This window comes from Meriones unguiculatus, chromosome 2 (assembly GCF_030254825.1).
Source record: "Meriones unguiculatus strain TT.TT164.6M chromosome 2, Bangor_MerUng_6.1, whole genome shotgun sequence".
Classification (NCBI taxonomy): Eukaryota; Metazoa; Chordata; class Mammalia; order Rodentia; family Muridae; genus Meriones; species Meriones unguiculatus.
Window position 1 is genome coordinate 157431669 of NC_083350.1, and position 21429 is coordinate 157453097.

A 21429-nucleotide genomic window follows, 5' to 3' on the forward strand; every position below is an offset into this window, starting at 1 on the left:
AAACCAAATGCTCAATGAATCCATTCCATTATGGTTTGAGCAATACCACCAGGCTGCCTGACACAACCTCACCACAGCCTTTGTTATAACACACAACACCTGTACAATGGGCATTCCGTCATATCATAAAACACCAGCTGCCGCTTTCTGAAACAACTCAGCGCAGATTGTGATTGCTTTATGCTACGAAATGCAGTGCTTTTGCCACATACACAAGGCTCTGCTTCTCTGGAAAAATAATGGCTTAATTATGGAAGTTTGCATTTGTGTTGTGCTAATATTTGTTTTTTAAAATTGTGGAATTTTATTTTTTTTCTTTTAAAAAAAATCAGTCATACCTGCTTGGGCTTAAGCTAAAAAGTCCAGCATTTCCTTCTGCTTATTTCTACCTTATATTCACATGTACTTGTTTAAAATGGTATTCTCAGCATGAGTGTGTATTAAATCAAACTATCAGACAACTCTGAGAAACATCGAAGTTCCTCTACAACCTGCAATACCAAACATTTAGGCAAGATTTTAGTTATTTATGTAAAAATAAACAAGCATGTCTGCCTTATGCAATTTGCTTTCATCTTTAATGAGTGGTAAAATCATGAATGTACCTAATAATTATTTTTTAATAAAATTTTTATTAGCAGTAACTGTTTGATTGATATACCTATTTTATACACCTTTATACTTAGGATTGCATAGGATTTTCGAGAAAGGAACATAGTTATGAGTGGAAAAAAATGAGGCCCTACGTTAGCCCACGAAAGGCTGAGTAGGCAAGTTCAGCCACATAAAAAGTGTCCAATCGATCAACTACAATAGTGCTCTAAAATGAGACACCCATGATGACAAAGAACAGGAACCAGGTCCTGAAACAACTTCATGACGATTTCTGGACAAGATCACTTTTTAAACTCGGAGCGTAATGCTGGATAAAGGATTGCTTTATGTGGAAAAAGATGGGAGTTGGGAGATAAGATACAGTTCCTGGAAGAATTTGTTATTTCATTACCTAACAATGATGTGCCCTTCTTCTCTCAATGAACCACTAAAAAGATATTCAATATGGTTATGAAGACTGTGAAAAAGTGAAGAAAGAAAAAGAATGGGTTATGGAAAGCCCTGTACACTACAGAAAGCCCTATACACTGTAGGAAAATCCATTGGCTATGAAAGCTCTATACACTATGAAAAGTCCTACACATTCTATAAAAGCCTATGCACTATGGTAAACACTATACACTGTGAAAAGCCATGTATGTAGAGAAAACCCTACACACAATGAAAATCCCAATACACTGTGGAAACCCCTTTACACTATGAAATAACCCTATACACTATCAAAAACTCTATACAGTCTGGAAAGCCCTATATACACTACGGAAAAGCCTAAACACTATGGAAAGCCCTTTACACTCTGGAAAGCCCTGCACTACCTGGACAGCCCTATACATTATGAAAAAACCCTACATACTATGGAAAATCCTTTACACTATAGAAAGCCTTACACACTATATGAAGGAGTTTAGAGTTCAAAAGGAAGCGAGAAATTATTTTGGAAATGTGAGCTGATTTCTGTTTTTCAAAGAATATTCTAGTGATACACATTAGTCTGAATTAAAAGGAAACAGGAGACAATACTCTTGTCAAAAATAACAGGTGAAAATAAGAAACTAGGTAAGTGGAGCAGAAGCCAGATAGGCAGGGACCATGAAGATGCTGCCAAGATGGGATCTGCCACCGCTGTTAGTTTACATGCAGAGAATTAATGTCAAGAGATGGTTCAACACATGCATGCAATCAGTGAGACAAGTTCAATCACAAAAAAACACAAGCTGTGGTTTGAAGCAGTATTTATTATCAGAAAAAGGAGCAAAACATGACATTTAATATGTAAACTGTCAAATATCTATCCAAATGTCCATTTAAAGCATTTTCAAGTAAAAACATGTTCAAGACAGACATATAAAAATGGAAGCAGTGAGAGGCATAACAAGTGGGCAGCTCCACAAATACAACCCAAATATAAGTCAATAATGCAAATTGGGGTGATGTCATACTGCACCAAAATGCATTCCAACTGAAAAGATGAACAAGAAACATTTCCACCAGAAAGCACACTTGTTTCACTGTGCCTTCCCACTCACACAAACAGCCCACAAACACAATCTAGCAATGAGTTTGCCACAGCCGAGCTCTCCCCAGAGGGAAGCCATTTAGCTGTAGAAGAACCCACTTTATCTCACACACCACATGTTGGTACAGCAGTGCCAAGGAATTCAGACACAGATTCCTCCATACTGCTCACTCACAACTCATCCTTCAGCATCTTTGTAGCAAAGCCACCTTGCCCTCTAGGTATCTACCACCTCATGTAATGTGACATATAGGGTGAAGTTGGAGAAAAGCGTCACCTTCACCTGGGTTAGGCTCCCAAAACCGGGGTAAGGAACTCTGCCAGAGCTGAAGAACACAGAGAGCATCTGGAACCACTGTGTCTCAGCAGCGCGTTTCTAGTCCTGAATTGAGCTCACCAGAACAAAACTATCATGCTCCTGCAATGTGGAGAATGTCCCAAGGTCATAAGGAACACAGTCTAGAAGCAACACAGGGCTTAGAATGTCTGTAAATTATAACCGGAGCACAGGTTAGAGGACAGTTGCCGACATGGCCCCAAGTGTGACCCGACGACCCCTGGGCTAAAGTGATCCCACCAGAACCAGTTAATGATGTCTGCAGAAGAATGAAAGGAAACCTAACTATGTTTATCTTCAGTGCCCAATATGCTAATATGAACATACCAGCACATCTATGAATGTTTCCAGTCCTTGACAGAAAAAGTTAGTATACTAAATGCTTAGACAAAACTTACAAACTCACATTTTCACAAAGTAAATCAGATATACTAATAGAAAGAGGCATGCAGGGACTGACTGAATTCTGAATTAATAACTAAAACCTTCCTTTCCCAGTGCATAACTACCATGTAAGTCTCACTACAATAACAGCTCCATTCTGTGAAATCCAGGGTTCGAGTCTTACCAGAGAGGGAAGACAAATTAAGTTCTCCAGCCATCCAGTTGCTGTGCATTCATTCTCTAAAACGTGCTTAATATAAAGCCACAAGCCACCAGCACATTAGTGAAACATAGCTACATATTTTTTATTCTGTTCAGCACCAGTAGGAAACATATCTGATGCTTATGCTTGTAAAATTCCCACATGATGAAAACATTACTGACCTTCATTACCATTGTGCTGAAGCCCATTGACAGAAAAAAAAAAAAAAAAATTCGGGGCCAATGTCTGTGTTCAAAATATACAAGCTTTAGAAGTGAAGCAGATGTTGTCACTACTGGCTCTAGGAAATTCTTAGGAGTGAAGCTCTCTGAACATGGATAATATCAAGAAGAACCTAGTTAAAAATTTAGTTGCAGTTTTTACAGCAGCCGTAATGAAATACTTAGATAAAAACGGTTGGCTAACAAGTTTCTCAAGATGGTTCAGTTGCTCAGAATCATAAGAAAATGCTGGTGGTTTGTGAAACAATCACTGTGATATATCTACGTAAATATAGGTAAATACAGGTATAATGATACAGGATTTTTTATTGTTTTCAGAGTAATGAAAAGTGCTACTGATACTAGTCATGGTATCTGAAATAATTACAACGCAAAGTAATTTAATGTAATTTCTCCTATTATAAACATCCAGCCACTGAAAATAATGTGCTTCTTTTATTTCCCCAAAGTACTTTTCTACTTTAAGATGACATTTTATTATATTATTGAGTAAGTAGAGTGATGGAGAAATTATAGGAATAGATTAACTGCTGAAGTCTTTGAAACAAGACCCATCAATATCAGGAGCAGAAACTCACAATATCTTGTGTCCTTGTAGGTTATAATGTAGTTCTGAGTCTCTGTTTATTAAGTGTCTTTAGTAAAACTATATGAGGTCTGGCCATGCACAACCCACTTATAGCTGTAACATCTAAAGACCTAACATGTTTTCCCATAAGATGCTGTGAAAATACCATCACATGCAGTACCCAAAATACAGTTACTACTGCAAAAGAGATAACTGAGAATTCTTTTTCTCCCTCTCTCCCTGGTCTTCAACACTCCCTGTAGTGGCTTTATCAAGAGGTAACAAGGACATAGCAAGCAGGTCTTCTAACCAATAATTTATTCACTTTAAAAATCAGTAGTGTATGGACTAACGTGGGGCGAATGTGTTTACTTTTGAGTTGCTGCAGCCAAACAAATGGCTCTCGTACGCATAACGAGAAACTGGCTTTTTGAAATCAATGTCCATAGAACTGTGTGGACAGTTGCTGATACTATAAAACTACCTTTGATCCAAACAGCCTGAAACATACACATGTAGCAAGGAGCTATCTGGCGGCTGAAACCACCTTCTGCATTTCATGCCAACTGGAAGTAAGGAAGAGGAGAGAGAGGCAGATTTTTCTTTTCCCTAAGAAAATCCTGGGAAGTGAGTCTTTCTATAGTTACCACCTTGAAGGCAAAGTGTCAAAAACAGAAACACAGGGAACTGTTACTTTATGTAAATGAAACAGAAATGGTAAAGAAAAAAAAGAATAAAAGAAAAGAGTAACTGTGTTGTCATGAGTTGGTAAAGAAGGACAATGTCTCATAAAATAAACAGCTAAACTTTCTATGTGCCCGTAACATATGCTTTTGCACCAGTTGTGTGACATAAAAACAGATAAAGCATTTATTTTTAGATATCAAATAATTGGAAAATTCAAGAAAATAAAGGATTGCTTGTAAAATTGGCTATTAAATCACCTATTTTAAAGTACAATATTAACAATCAATGGCCCACCTAGAGGTCACACTTTCAGCTATTAAATGCATGGAGATAGACTTCTGAAATACTGTTTGTGGGAAAATTTAACTAAGCTACATATGCAAGCAATAATTCTTTTCCCCATATATGATGTAAACAGAAGCTATGCAAATGAGTCATTATCTTCTCCAGTTTACATCCTCCACAATCTTTTTGCTATTCTACAATGCCACGACTTAATACCTGACTTGAATGATTAAGGATATAAAACATCACCCTGTACTCTATGAGCACCGACACAGAGTGTGTTAAGAAGCAAATGATATTCAAATAAAATAAGTTTCTTGAGTCATTTTCATTGGAATCTCACACCCACTTCTCTCCAAAATAATAAAAGAGAAGATACAAATAAAAACTTATTCATTGTTTTTCTGTTATTGACAACATAATTACAACTGAAACCATTGCCTTCTATAGCATATAGACCTTATGAGGAAGCCACTAATAGATTTTATATTATACTTCAATTAATATGGTATTTAAATATTTAAAAATGTTTTGCAAATATTCCATGATTACCTTTAATGGAAAAAACAATGGGAACTATTTTGACATTATTAAAAAAGAAAATATAGATATTATGGTGTTAAAAGAATATGCAATTTTCCTGGTCTTTAAAAAATTCACATTCATTTATTATCTGTGGGGGGGGTGTCTGTATGTATATGGTGCACCATGTGTATGCCTTGTTCATACAGAGTTCAGGAAAGGGTGATGGATCCCCTGGAACTATAGTTATGCATGATTGTGAGCCACCATGTGGGTGCTAGGAATTGAATTCAAGTCCTCTGCAAGAGTAGTGAGTGTTTTTTAGAAGCCGAGCCATCTCTCCAGCCTCAATCCCTGGTCTTCCTTTAAAGAAGGGCTAGGTACAGAACCTTTGAAGGAGGTTGGGTGCACCAGAGGTAAGAAGGCTCCTGCTTAATTAGCTTCAAAGCGTTATCATTTACATTCAAGAGACAAGCACTGATAGTTCTCTGACTTTGCTGTAAGATGGTGAACCGTGGTTACTACAAACCAAAGGCTCCCTCCACTTGTTAGTCCCCTGACCACCTCAGTTGTAAGGTAAGAGAAGCTCACTTTCTTAGCATCTCATTCACCTGTAAATTGAGATGCTAAAGGAGATTGCCAAGGGCTGATCCCAGCTTATGTGGAATTCTGTTAGGGAACCAGCTTCATGGAAACCATCTGCTGCTGTTCAAAAGGCAATTGAGGAAACAATCTAAGCAGACACATAAGGCAATCTGAAAAACAGAATGTTTTTACATGCATACGTTGCTGTTGTAGAAACTGCAGAGTGTGGATAACTGACCCAGCCCGCTGTCCTGACCCGCGTCCACAGGGCTGGGGAGCAAACATGCCCTGACTGTGGGTATGCGCTCCTGATCTTCCAAGTGGAGCTGGACACAGCCATGTTTGCTAGGACAAATGTTCAATCTCCTGATGAAAGACACACGCAGGACCTGCTGCGTGCTGAGCAAACCCACCTTTTGTAAGGGTCACTTGGAATCAAAGGGGGGAGTGTAAGGCTTTAAAAGAAGAGACAAAATAGCATTGTTAGAATGTCAGTCACCGGAAATATTTATAAGTGTGTGAGGAGAATAAAATTGTACCTAACCTTTGGAAATCTTTACTCGATGCTTTAAAAGTTGCATATTTGAGGCTTTGTGTACTAAACAAAGAATATTTGAAAATAAAATAGTGTATATCTTAAACCGTTTAGACTGCATTTAGCTTTGTGTTATAGTAATCAAATCATGTTTTCATGTAAGCATTCAAGTATGTACACCAACACAAACATTAACACGTGATCGCATGTGTATATACATACATTAATCTAAAATATGAGAAAAATGTCCTTGTATAAAAACACACATTACAGGTGTGCAGGGGTATTTCTGAATAAAAGTTTTATATGCTCTCACTACAACAATTATAAACATGAATTTCATGATTAAAGAAACACTGTTTTTCTCTAATGGTATAACTTCAGAATAAGCAGAAATACTATTTTTTTATGCTTGGTTAAAATGATATTACAATGGCATAATAAATTTAATAACATAAAACAATTTTAGAAACAAAGAGGAGGGATGATAAAGTATATCCTGACTAGCTTGCCCAAGGAAAGACAAGCAAGTGCAAATAACACAATGAAACCAACTAGCCAGGGAATGCATTAGCCTCAAGAAAAACAAAGGACACAAAACCTTCTCCGTGGCTTCACTCCACTTCATAACTAAGCAGAAGGTCCTGCCTTAATAAATCTCATGGGTCTAGTATAAAAATAACAGTATAAAATATGCACCTCTAGCAACATCTGCTAGAGATAGATGTCAACAGATGAACACTATATTGGTTCTAGAGACTAGACTAGGTTTTGAAAAGCCCATGTTAGTAAAAACAGAAGGAATTGCAATTCACCTAGGAAATAACACTTGGTTTGGCCTTTAACCAAAAACAAAACAAAAAAAAAAAGGAGAAAGAAAGAAAACGAAAGAAAGAGAAAGAGAAAAATGCTAAATTGTTCAAAATTAAAATCATCATTTCTACTTTGGGCAATAATTTATGAACTCAATTGTTTTATTAATTGGGATAATGTTTTTAAACCACCTTACTTTCAAGTGGTCAGAAAGTAAGATATAAAATTTACTGTGGCTATGCTGAGCATTTAGTCTTTGGATATTAAAAATAAGAGTTTTAAAAAATCTCACTGTTACATTAATCCCATTTGACAACTGTCTAGCGTTTTCTACATCTGACTTAACAGCATGTAGTTGAAGAACTGTACTGAAGGCTCTCCTCAGTAGGTTGGTTCGCAGTTACCTCTTATGCAAGTTGCATTCGAACAAAAATAAGAAATGATGGCAACAGCCTAGATTTAGAAGTAAACACTTTTCCAAAGATCATCTGAAAGTCCTCCTAAGCAATGACATTTCTTTCATAGTTTTTAGGTAAATCTGTGCTTTTCCTAACTGATCCAGGTAGTTTTATCTAGAAACATATTTGAAGAGAACTGTAAAGGGAATGCACACACTATCAAAAATCATTGTCAAGTAAAAATAACCACAAAGTAAAAGAAAAAGTGATTAGAAGTACTAACACTGCATATAAATGTGGTTTTTAGAGATAAAGTCCGATATTTGGAGTCTTATGGACAATTTCTCCTATGCTGATGTTGTGATGGTTAAAACAGTTTTATTCATCAAGAATTACCAAAGAGGTGGTTCATCAGTGGATGTCATACCAAACTGTACACATTTTCATTAAAAAAAAAACCACAATGAAAACAAAGTGACATTCCAAACACTAAACTTCCTGACAATGAGTGGAAATGTATTTAACCTTACAAATTCCCCATAACTTTTATTCAAACATAGTTCCTAGGTTTGCCTCAGAAATAATACTCCCTAGAAACTCTTCTTTAATGCATTCAAGAAAATTAGGGTATGTGGATGTATCTCAATGGTAGAGTGCTTGCCTGGCTTTTGCAAAGCCCTGAGTTTTATCTCCTGATACACACACACACACACACACACACACACACACACACACAGTAATCCCCCATCTTTTGTTCTGATGCTCTGAGGATAAGGCATTGAAAGATAAGTGACAGCCATGTTGGTCACTAAGGGAAAACAATCTAAGGTCAATGTAAAATAAAGTTATTTCTGCCCCCCTTTCCAAAATAATGATATTTTTTTCAGAAAAAATAAAAAATACTTTTCACAGTATAGATGTCCCTAGTAGATAAAGCTATGTTTACAAACTCCATATATACAGAAAACATTTTGGTCTTCTACTGAAGGTTCTCAGTCATGATAAGAAATGTTGTAGAGAATGACATCACAGTTGTCAATGCCGTTGCTCTTTTCCCCTTACATCAACAGTGGGCACCAGACTCAAGAACTGTGAGCTTGCCTCACTGTCTGATTTGCATATTAGCTTGCTACAAATACATGGAGTTACCAGTAAATTGCTCGGAAATTAATTTGAATACACTAGAGGATATGAATAGAAATAACTGATTCCTTTAGTCCATCACCAACATTGTGTTTTCTTGAAATAAAGATCCACTTTGTATCTCAGTCCTGGGCAGATGGCCAAGATTTTGATGCATTAAGTTCATAATTCTTTAGAGTCTTCTGGTACAACTTCTAGTATTATCTGTAATGTTCTGGTTATCCTGTCTACAAAGAAATAAGGGGAGATTACAATGCATGAAAATCACAACGGCATAAAAACAGCAAAATGTGAATTATTTGGGGACAATACTGAGAGCGCACAGCTACCTTCTTTGTAGTACACTTTCGAGAATTATTTACGTCATTACAATCCTATCATGCTCAATTAATTTACTTGTCACTTCTACAACTTCCCATGATGCTTTCTCAGTAAGAATATATTAATATTTTGCATTCAAATGAGAACATTTATTTATGAACCAGGAGGCTGAAAATATTTTCAGTCCATGGGACCAAGATATAAATAAATGTTTACAAATATGTTTCATGTTCTGCTCAAAATGGGTTTGTTCTTTTTTCACATAGGAGATGACAACCAATTTCTCAAGACAGTCGGGAGGAGAATATTATTTCCAGTGTCTAATCTGTAGTATTGTTGAGTCAATTACCTTAATTATCAAGGCCTTGTCTGTCTCATAAATAGAATGAAAAACTTGGACTAATTCAGGTCATTAAGGTCTGGTCCATAGACCAATCACATCAATTCCGATATTGCTTCAAGTTCAATTCTTAGTCTCTTAATTTAGAAGCTGAAGGTCTAACCCAGCAAGAGGTAACTCCAACAGATACCAAAATATCAGACCCTCTGGGTTGTATTACTTCTAAGGACACTTTCTACCCACAGCTCTAGAGCACTGAGCTGTGATGATGGTTTCAGGGACATTCATTTTCTTGTTGTCACCAAGCCCCATAGAACATCTTCAAAAGTTCTCTAATCTTAGAGAATCCCAGGTTCCATCCTCTTAAAGTTTTCAGACCCAAATCATCTCCCGTCCTGTCAGCCTTTCTCTTCTCTGATGATTTGTTATTCTAACAGGCCCTTGCAGACAATATTTAACTACAATTAAAACGCTGTTTTCATCCTTTGCCCTCTTCTCATTGTGGTTTTGCTAAATGCCCATCATTTGAGCACTGGATCCCCATCTGTTAGCACTGTTTAGGAAGGTTTAGAGGTGCAAACTCACTGGAGAATGTAGGCTTGGGGATTTATAATCCAGCCTTACTTCCTAGGGGTCTCTGCCTGGTTCCTGTTCCCTCCCTGAACACAGCATGACCAGCCACTCATGGAACTCCTGAAACTGTGCCTTTTATGCAAAGACAGGCTGCAGTCACTCAAACTATGAGCCAAAACAAACCTTCCTCCCTTAAGATGCCGCTTGTCAGGTACGTTGTCACAGAACAAAGAGAAGTAACAAATACAATCATTATCTCCGAGGTAGTTTGCCTGGGAACATTGTTGTTCTTTTAATGGTGTATTTATTGTAAAGGTCTCGTGTACAGTACTGACAAATAATAAACCTTGCATTTCTTAAATAAATTGTATTTTGTAACAGTCCACTCTGCCATGAAAGCAACAATCAAACCCCATATTTGCAGAAAGGAACATTGGCAAAATTAACCTATGAAAATAGGCTTATGGGAAAATTAACTATCAACCAAATGGGGAAGGTAGCTTTTATGTGCAGACAAGGAGCCAAGCCATCTGATAGTTGTAGACTACGAGATAAAAGAAAAAACAAGAGTTGTAAAGAAAAACACTGGGGTTAAAGAAACACAAACACGGCCTCAAGCCCTTGTTTCAAAGGCTTCCCTGTGCAGCCCCTAAGTTAATTTCCATATCCTTGTCTTCACACTCAGCCTTGGCCCTCCACTCCTGATAGCAAAGCTCTTTCCTAGTGTTTTTCTATAATGTAGGTTTCCACTGAGTTGCCTGCTTAGGTCTCTTGCTAGCTTGTGTGGGGACATTGCATCCATTCCAGATTATGGCAGCAACCGGGATGGCCCTGTTTGCATGTGCCCTTCTGAGAACGATTGGATTCGCCATTTCAGAGAAAGGCAAAGACCCAAAGTATATGGTTCTACCTAACCAGCCCTGTTGTTACTGCCCCCAGACTTTCTCAGCTCTTCCTTTGTGGTCCCAGTGCTGGCATAACTTTTATTATGATGGAATGTTTAGCAAAGGGATTGGTGTTGGCCTAAGGTACTCATTGATTGCCCAACTTTTCCTTCCAAGCTGTTCTACAGTTATAGACCTAAGGCTACATTTGTGGGGATGGCACAGGTGCTCAATGCAGTCAAAAAAGCTTCTAGAAACACTGTAGAACATGTGACTTTGGAGTGTTATATAGCCTATTCACATTCACAATAAGATTAGTGGCCATACAATAATAAACCTGTGTTATCATCTCTTCAAATAAAGATGAGCCGATGACCTACTGTTGGAGTTTTCCATTATTACAGCCTATGTGACTTTACAGTAATGCTGTGATTTCAGTTTTGCTTTTCATGTTCCCTTGTTATGCTCGAGGTAAACTGGAACTACAACCGATTTTGCAAAATCTCACTCACCCTATCACATCTGGTATCCTCAGGAGAGCAGCAGCTAAGATTAAGTGAGCTTGGGAAGCAGTACAAAGCTAACCTGCCCCCGGTATTATATTAAAAATGTTAGTATATTCTCTTAAATGGAGAAAAGTACTTTCATAAAGACAATACTTACTTAGTAGAATGTATTCTGAGCCCCTAAGAAATATATAGGCAAACTTAACAATGGTACATTCTAATCTTCAGGAAAAGCCTGCAACTGCTTTAACCAGCTTTCAGTGGCTTGTTCCAAACGAAGCTGTCTTGCCACGCTTTGAGCAGCATGTGGTTTTAGGCCCTGGAGTGGCAAGCTTGCTGCCCACAAAGATGGATTATAGGCACTCTGCTCACATTGGCCAGAGCAGATTCTTTTTTTCTTTTTATTTCCTTTTTCTTTCTACTTTGTTTGTTTTAACAATCAAAGATTTTGTTTAAACACAGCTGCCTCCATTTCCCTACCTGAGCAAGAGGAGCCTACTGCTAGCCCTCTGTGGCTCTCAGCTGTGATAGGGTTGAGTGGATAACTAGGGGCTACCAAGTCCAACGGTTGCTGCTAGCCCTGGCCTGGGTTTCCTGGGTCTAGTACCTCTGTTTATCCAAACACATCAGGGTAGAAGCTGCCCCCTGTTCCTCCCCTGAGAAGCTTGTCTGTCTGTAAACAATAAATATTGTAAACAAATGAGAAGAATTAACTGCCCCATTACAGAAGGAGGAGAGAGCTTCTGCATATCTGACTACCCCCTTAAGAGAGTGCTCTCTTCTAGTTCTGGAAATGCTGTCGCATAAAAAGTGGTTCAATACTGGCATCCTGTGGCCAAAGACATTCATCAGATCTCTCGAAATCTCACATCCTTGGGCTCAGAACGCATCCTGGCTGTCTGTGACAACTACCCTTGCTCCAGTCTATGAATGGTGTCTAGTTACAACTTCCTCTGGAAACAGCCCTGGCAAGGGGCATTTTGCAAGACTGTCACGGGGCTAATCCATTCACATGTATTAAGGTTAAAGAAAATAACATAACATAACATAACATAACATAACATAACATAACATAACATAACATAACATAACATAACATAACATAACATAACATAAAACTAGAGAATTTTACCAAGCAAAGCAACATGATAGTTAACAACTGAACTAACTGCTCCGAGCAGGGCTCTCCTTCCTTCAAGCTCACAGGAAGCTTTCTCTCTGACAGAAAGTCTGTCTTTGGGGAAAGGGTCGGGTACTGCTCTAGGACTCTCTTGTTTTGTCTGTGTGTTTTGTTTTGGCTAAAGGCTAAGAAAAATACTTGCTACTGCAGTAATACATATTATGAATTTTCTTTATTTTACTACAAGAATGTTGCCTAAGAGGAAAATCAAACAGAATCACAGAGGACTGCTGTTTTCCCCCACTCCCTTTCAAATTGTCTATAGAGATAAAGAGCTGCAGTGATCACAGTTTAAAGCAGAATGTTCGGCTGTATCCCTGGTAAGAGGTGACAGCTTCCCCGAGACCCAACAACCATCCTGACTTTTCTCCACCACAATTCGTTCCACCAGTGGCTGACACTAACTGCAGAGACCTTGGAGATGTTCAAAACATCATTAGATGCAGAAACGTAGCAAAACCTCCAAAATTACCTGAGCAAAGAAGGGCAACAAAGAAAGCTCACATATGAAAAAGCCTGATCTGAACTGACAGTGTGGCCGGGAGCACGCCTGCATTAGCGTGAAGAGAGACCGGCTAGAACTGGCTGACTGCACAGGGAAGGACAGAACGCCTTCCGGGTGGGACAAGATGATGAACTTGCCCTCCTCTCTTCACTCATGCTCCCTCTCAAAGGCTGTTGGCTCACTCTTCTAGGTGTTAGCTTTCTGCCATGCTTAAGGCCCCTAGCTCTCTGTGTACCTCAGTCTCAGAGATGATGCCTAACTCAGACCTAAATGCAAATAATTTAATGGAACTCCTCCTCCCTTCACAGGATTATAGTCAGTGTCTCTAATAGAGAAAACCTAACTAAATAGAGTCTATAAAAAATTAAACACAGCTTTGCAAGATACAGAGACTATGTGCTCAGTTAATCAGCGTATTTCTGATAGAGTTGAAATCCTAATTTACATAGCAACATTTCTTTCAGGAATAGTGTTGCCAGCTAAAAAGTAAAGCCCAAGTAGAAATAATAGTAGAAAAATCTGACAATGCCAAACATCAGTTCAAAGAGTCAGCGCAGAACAGTTTTAAATGGGTGTAAATTTGTTCTTGCAATATATTAGAGATTAGATACATATATCTTTTTCTTGTTGACATTTTCCCACTAAATCGCTAGACTTTCAATTTAAATTTTTACATTTTGAGAATTTCACATATAAGTACTATACTTACATTATTTCTAACCTTCTTCTCTAACACCGAACTCCTACCATGTCCCAACTCTTTCAAATTTATGAATTATTTTTTGATGATCATTTTTATACATATGTGTTTAAAATACTGAGTCCATATAGCGTTGATGGCTTGTTTTTCTAATAGGGCTGACCACCCAGGATTAGATAACCTATAATGGGGCTTGGACCAGAAGAAAGGATGATCCTTTTTCACCAGCTATTGTTTACCTGTGTCTCTTCACCTAGGGGTGAGGCCTTAGAGATTCCCTCTATCACCTTGACATGTCACCTGTGTTGTCATTCTGCAAGTCTTGTTTAGGTGACCATATTGTTGCGATTTCATGAGGGTAGAGCTTCAAGACAGCGCCCTCCCTTGGATTTTTAAGATTATTCATGGTAAACTATGTAAATTAAGACCAAATACAAACCAGAGGAATTTATATTCCAAACTCACCAGACCCACTAACAACAGCATATCTGCTTTGTAAACCATATTTGGTGTGACTTAGCCCATGTCACTACAACAAAATACCAGGTTTAAAAATGACTTAAATGAGGACATTTTTATTTACAATGATGTGCCCTTCCTGTGCCAAAGGTCACCAGGATTAATCCACTGATGAGTGTTTAGCTGAATTTGCCACTTGAAGCTGGGTTTGTTTGGAAGAAATCAGTTATTGAGGACTGCATTAAAAAGGTATTTTTTTAACCCTAGTCCCTTGCTCTGTGGATTTCCATTTCCTGGCTACAGCTTCGCCTCATCAGGTACTCCTTGGGCTCTAAAAGCAATAGAGCCATCACAGTCAGAGTAGTAACGAAGCAAATCCCGCTACTAGAGGGTCTTATAAAGGGAAAGGACAGCCATGAAGATGCATGGAATGAAACTTTTGAAACCAGAGCCCAAATGAATGTTTCTTCTCCTAAATTCTTTTTGGTCTGATATTTTTGTCATGGTGGTAAGACTAACTCGGTGGACTTTGGTGCCCAGCAAATATGAGTTCAAACCCTAGGTGTCAGGCTCAAGACTCTGTACACCCAATTGTAAATTCTTCCTCTGGCTGAGTCCTGGCGTCCTAACCTGGGTAGGGAAAACAGAATCTGGGACCTGTGTCCTGAGAACAGATCTGAGATGGTGAAGGTGGGAAAGAGCTCATGAGCTCTCCTGACACCACAGCTCGGTCAAAGCACCTTCTGTCCTTCTGTATTTGCTCCTCCACATCCTAACTGGCTACCAAGTTGAACTAGCTTTTCCTTTTTAATGCTTTTCACTTCCTCTTGGTCCTGCTAATGGGACCCGCACTCAGATATTCCCCAACTCTCATCACTATCCATAAAGAAGCCACCCATGTCCTTTCTCTATCTTCAGCCTCAATCTACTCTCTTCCATTCTCAGTGTCCAGTATTGTCTTTCAAAGGCAATCGTTTGAATTTGAGTCCTGGCTCTTTTCTTACATCCACATGACTTGTCAGAGTTACATGAATGCTCTAATGACATAACTCTAAGTCTACATAATATGAACAATGGCTTCTACCACCTCAAATGGTGGTTGAGGGAACGTGGTCACACATATGCAAACATATAGAAACCACACAGGAAATGTGAGCTGCTGTTCTCATCATTGTGTTTTGCTGTTACCAGAAACCTCTGCAGCTTGCTTTTCCTAGCAAGGTAGGTAATATTACAGCCATGATGTTTAAGACATTTGCAGGCTTCCACCTCAGTCCCCAACAAATCTCACACCATTGGTCAATCTAATGTAGTGACAGTCACTAGACTGTAATCAACCAAAAAGAACAATCATTACGTCACTATGGGGATTCAAAGGAGCAGTGAGGATATTTACAGTACTGAAAAAAGTTATTCCTAAAGAAGCTATTCTTTCTCTAAAATGCCAGAGATTACAGCCACCTGAATTAAATACCCAATAGGATTCAAGAGCTGCACTCTACATGTCCTTCCTGTCGTTCTCCCATTGGCTGAAATTACAATGTCATCATTGACTTTAACGGACCATTGTACCACTTGGAGCTCTCCTCTTTAAGAGAGGAGTATTCCGTGTGCACACCTTTATGGGTGTTCTATAACACAGTCTCTCAGCAGGTCCAAGATGCTTAAAAGTCTTACCTGACAACTGTCTGAACCACTGGGGTTTCTTGTCCCATATGATGAAGATGTAGTATGCAGGGACCCCGGTCAACGTGATGAGGAAGCCGACCCCGGTGCTAAATGGGTCCGAGTAAAGGGAGAGGACAACCATGAAGAGACAGGTGAAGGAGAACAGTGCCGGGATGAACAGGGGCACCTGAAACACAACCGAAGGAAAACAGCAGCGTCACACAAGTTTAAGAGACCAGGGGTGGAGAGCATCAGTCATGTGGCCAGGTCATCACAGAGCACGCGCTAGTGCAGTTTCTTGACTTGTTTTAGAATATTTAAGTCACACGTAGGAAAGTGTGCTTCCTGGTAGATGATCTATTCAAATTTCTGTACTAGTGAACTATCATTATAATCTACATTTTTCATCTTAAAAGATTGGTCTTTGGTAATTATTAGAACCCACTTTCACTTGGAGTCAAGAGCACCAGTGGCTTTGCCACGTGTTAAAACCTCTCAGTGAATATTGATTTCCTGTTGAGAGTCACAATAAGGCCCGATGGGAATAAAGCAGGCCAACTCCTAGTCAACGGCTAATAAAGATGCTGCGAGCTGTGGCAATGAATACAATTAGAAACAAATCCCGATAACATGACTGGCAGCATTATCTGTGCTATGTCTTCAAAGCAAATAAACAGTGAGATCACAGTGACCCGTGGGCATCTGAGGCTTGTAACAAGGCTCTTCTCTAGTCCTCCCAAAGAAAAATGGCGGTTATAGTAAATGGTCATGCTACTTTTCTTTGGTATTTCATATTTCTTTAGGGCACGGTTCTCAACCTTCTGAGTGCTACAACCCTTTAATACAGTTCCTCATGTTGTGATAACCCCCAGTCATAAAGTTATTTTCACCGCTACTTCATAACTATAATTTTGATACTATTACAAACTGTAATATAGGAGGAGACAGGAGTCCCACAAGGAAACCAACAATGCCAAAAAATGTTGGGCCCAGGGGAGACGGCAGAGACTGATACATCAACCAAAGATTATACATAGAGAGAACCTTGACCCCCTGTTCAGATGTAGCCCATAGACAGCTCAGTCTCCACATGGGTTCTCTAGTAAGGGGAGAAGAGACAGTCTCTGACATGAGCTTGGTTGCCTGTTCAATGATCACTTCTCCCTGGTAGGGAGACCTAGCCAGCCCACAGAGGAAGAGGAGCCAGGCAGTCCCGATGGGACCTGATAGGCTAGGGTGAGATAGTAGGGGAGGAAGACTTCCCTTATCAGTGTACTAGGGGAGAAGGATAGGGGAAGAAGAGGGAGGCAGATGGGAGGAGATGAAGGAGGGGGCTAAAACCAGGATAAAAAGTGAATAAATTGAAAAAAAAAAAGCAATAATAAAAGGAGGAAAAATAAATTGTAATGTAAATATCTGGTGGTTTTTTTTTTCTTTTTTTATCGTCTTTGGCAATCCCTATGAAAGAAAAGGTCATTTTCCCAAAGGGGTCCAGACTCAGAGGTGGAGAACTGCTGCTTTAGAGTACATGGGGGGGAAATTGCCACAGTGCTAACAAGTTACAATAAGGACTAAAATACCTAATCTGTAAAGCAGCACCCTTCTCTGCTTTCACTTCAAGTTTTAATTAATGAAGTACTTGTTCTTTCACAGCCCAGCTGTTTGCATCCATTTAGTATCAAGACAGAGGTATCCCACCCTCTGAACATACCCAAGCCATGCATGAAAATCCAATGTGAAAAGTATCTTTTGACACTTTCTATTCTCAACAAATAAAATCTGTGACAAACTCACTCTATCATACGTGAAAATGCATATAATTTCCCCAAGTGAAGTGCAACAGAAAGCAAGAGTTAAATTTTTTACTCTGCAGGACCCTGCCCCGCCCAATCTCCCCATCATCAAGTTATGACAAAAGAAGGTCTAGGTATTAGGAGAGAGATTTATGTAAACCCATCAAAAATGGCTGAGGTTACCTTGAAAGGACGATGCATATCTGGGCGTTTGTATCGAAGATAAATCAGTCCGGCAACTGCCAGCCCCATAAAAAGCCACCTGGCAAAACTGAGGAAATTTAGAAGACTATAGAGGTCCCCAGAGAAGAGCATTATCATCGTCAAAGGAAGCTGGGGGAAGAGGGGAGACAAGGTAAACACGGGGAACTGAGAGAGAGCAGGTAATAGCAAACAATAACACCGCCTCACATTATAGGTAGTCCCTTAAAATGATAAACTGTCATCCTGACCAAAGCCTAGACTCCACAGGCTTCTTCTCCGTATTCTGTTCTTAGGCTGCAACTGAGCCTCCAATGGAGGGTGCTCTCATCACCCCCGTTCCAGTTGGAATTTTATAGGAATTTGCTGTTTTGTTGCTTGTCAGTTCATTTTTCATTAGAGAGGAGACAATGTTTTTTCTGTTGTTTTTGTTTTGTATGTAAAAGGTATCCATCTCCACACAGGTACACGTGTGTAGAATTGCAGGGATGTTTGTAAGTACATGTGGAGGACAACCTTGGCTGTTGTTCTCAGTATGCAGTTCCTCAATAACTTCTGCCTTGTGAGATAGGGTTTTCCATTGGCCTTGAACTGGCCATGTAGGTGAGGCTGGCTGACCAGCCATCTCCAGCGATCCTCCTGTTTCTGCCTCCCCAGTACTGGGATTATGAATGCAAGTTATCACAACAGTTGTGGGGGACTAAATTCAGGTTCTAATGCTTACAAGACTAGCAGTGTGCACAGGTACACGCTACCCCAGACACTGTGTTTTCAAAGGACAAAAAAGCAAAAAGACATCCAACCACTCAAAATCAATGCAGAACGAGCTATTAACAAGTGACGATCGTAAATATTAAATGCAGCCTACTAGAAAACTCAAATGAAGCTTTGAAGTGATTTCTGAGAAGCTCTTGGGAGCCACACTCAGGAAGCAACCACTTGAAGGTGAATTTCTTGGCTTCTGAATGCAAAACATTGACCTTTTCCTGCTCCAGGTCAACTCTTCCCTTGGGCTAACTCTACGTGACCCTCAAGACCAGGAAACAATGTAGCATAGAGATCAGCAGAGAAGGACTGTGCAGGCGAGAAAGTCAAGGACAGCATGAATGATAGCAGAAGCTTCAAAGGAAAGCCTTCTTCATGGAATAAGACACCCTGCTCCCACGAGTGACGTTCGCTCCCAGATTCTGCACAGAGCCAGTGCGTACTTTAAAAAGAAATTTCAAGGAAACATTCTGAAACAAATTAAATGCATGGAGAAGAAAAAAAAATGTTCAGTGCATCCTAGGGAGCTTTCGACAGCAGACTCTGGTTAAGAAAAACTGTTACTAAAATCAGAGAGAGCGAAAAAAATGACTACAGCATTGCCGATGGGTATTTGAGGGCTCTTACACCTTTTTCAGCCTTTTGTAGACCACGTTTCACAAATATTGTTCCCAGCATAGAGAACTCCACAGCTTCAATTTACATGTGGGGTTGTTCTTTCTTCTCTTCAAGGTTTGCTCTCACAGGTCTCAGTTACTGTTGGAGAATCGTTTCACAGCTTAGTGCTTTGTCTAGGCTTTGAATTATGTAGCGTGTGTTTCATTACGATGGGAGCCAGGAGGAGACAACAATAATTTTTGTGCAGTCTGATTTCAGCTGAACTCTGAGTCAGTACTTTAGATTGTATCCTTGTGGGGTTTTTTTTTTTCTTTCCTTTCCTTTGAGGTTCTCTGCCAAGGAGAGAAACCACGGCACTTTTTTTTCCCTCTACACCTTACAAATTTCTGCAAAGGTGAAAAGAAGAGAGGTGGGGCATCCTATGCACATCAGAAGTGCACCGTCAAAGCGAGCCGTGGGGAAAGGCTCTGCCCCCCCCAAGCATGACAGACCCAGCACCAACTGAGTGGTGAGTCAGGATGTCTGTTCAAATCCCTCTTTTCTAACCATTTGCTGAGGTTATATCCACATCTATCTGTGAACATGCATTACCAAAACAATAACAGCTGGCAGAGGAGTGTGCTTGTGGACATGAATCATGGAGAGGATTTCCGGAAGGTGCCCTTCTCGAGATGCAACATAGAATAACCTGGGGGGAGAAAAAAAAATGGTGGAGCTGACTATGCAATCAATCATTCAAATGGGAAAAATTCAAATCCCCAAAGCAACATGCATGCATCTTTCTCACACAGGCGTACTGGTATTTCTTAGCTGGCCACTTGGACTGTGCTCTGAAGACAAAGGGCAGACTTAACGATAAGTCTCATTTCAGGACATACAGTGTCTGGGACCTATCTTGCAATGAATACTTTGAGGAAAACCAATAGCAATATCGCACTGAGCGGAGCCCTTCCTATAACAGTAGCTGGGGGCAAATTCAGTTCTAAATTGCTACTGTCAATTTAAGCTGGCACACTTGCATTGCACACATGTGTATACACGTAGTGTCCACATTTATCTGTAAATTATTTACATTGTAACAAGGAGACGAAAGAGATTAATGTAGCATCAAATATGGCAAAACGGGTACAGATTGTGGGGTGGCTATTTCTGCTTTCTATTTTACTCTTTTTTTTTTTTTTCGTGGCACCTTCAGAAAAACAAAAGACTTTTTCGCTAGAAATAAAGGCTGTTATTAGACCCTGTAGACAGACTCTTAAAAAATGCCGCATGCCCTGCTCGGAGTGGGCTATGCGTAGGCGCGCAGCGCCCTCTACTGGAAAGAATCAGACATACTTCACTGGAATCTACGGACAAACTTGCATATCTCTTTAAAAACAACAGGTTCGGAGGCACTATTGCTTTTCTCTTTAAAAGTTATCCCTATCACATCCAATCTCTAAAACAGAAATGTGTTTCTGAAAATACATGAACTCGCTCACCTGGAGACAGCGAACACGCCACCGTTCATGGAGCCGAAGCAGGAGAGGGCAACAAAGATCGGGACTGCTAATGAGAAATTTCCCAGCAGCCGCTCAGCGAAGGTCTGAGGAAAGAACGAACCAGCAAATTAATACTTGCCCAGAAAGTGGAATAAAATGAAACAATTTAGGCCAAACTTGCTCTTTGACTTTTTATTAGCCTGGTGCTACGTGAATGTTTTATAATCTTTCTTTTTGGTTAGGGTCAAACGGACTCCACAGACAATCATCAGAAGCGGGTACCGTGGCATTGCTTGTCTCAGACCTGTGGGCAAAGGTCTAGACAATCGCCTTCTCCCTCCCTTCAAAGCAATGACCCATTTACTGACTCTTTATCAACTATCGTCTCTGACTGATCAGAGGAAGAAGCTGAATTCGGAAATTCTGCTTTCAGAGACAGAGACTGTTCTGCATAACGCCTGCCCTTTGGGCACCTTTGGATGATGAGGTGTAGATACACATTCACGGGAGTTACAGGTGCTTGTTTCACACACCAACCCTGGTGCTAGAGGATAAATCAAGACAATAGACAAGTTGAGCATTTATGTCGTAGGGATGAGCCAA

General features: G+C 39.7%; 1 protein-coding gene across 3 annotated transcripts in view; it reads right to left on the minus strand.

The window, feature by feature from the left end:
- Positions 1-21429, minus strand: part of Slc7a11 (solute carrier family 7 member 11) — a 144923-nt gene that overhangs the window by 67480 nt on the left and 56014 nt on the right. For 2 of the 3 annotated variants that reach the window (XR_009590104.1, XM_060378288.1), the window contains exons 8-11: positions 20827-20930; positions 19937-20033; positions 17945-18094; positions 15978-16155 (exon numbers count right to left, since the gene is read on the minus strand). Coding sequence is in view for 2 of the 3 variants with exons in the window: in XM_060378288.1 (XP_060234271.1) it covers positions 15978-16155; positions 17945-18094; positions 19937-20033; positions 20827-20930 (529 nt within the window). In the remaining variant the exon portion in view is untranslated. Of the gene's footprint in view, positions 1-1830; positions 9060-15977; positions 16156-17944; positions 18095-19936; positions 20034-20826; positions 20931-21429 lie in introns of those variants that run through there. The other variant, XM_060378287.1, reaches the window with a different exon arrangement.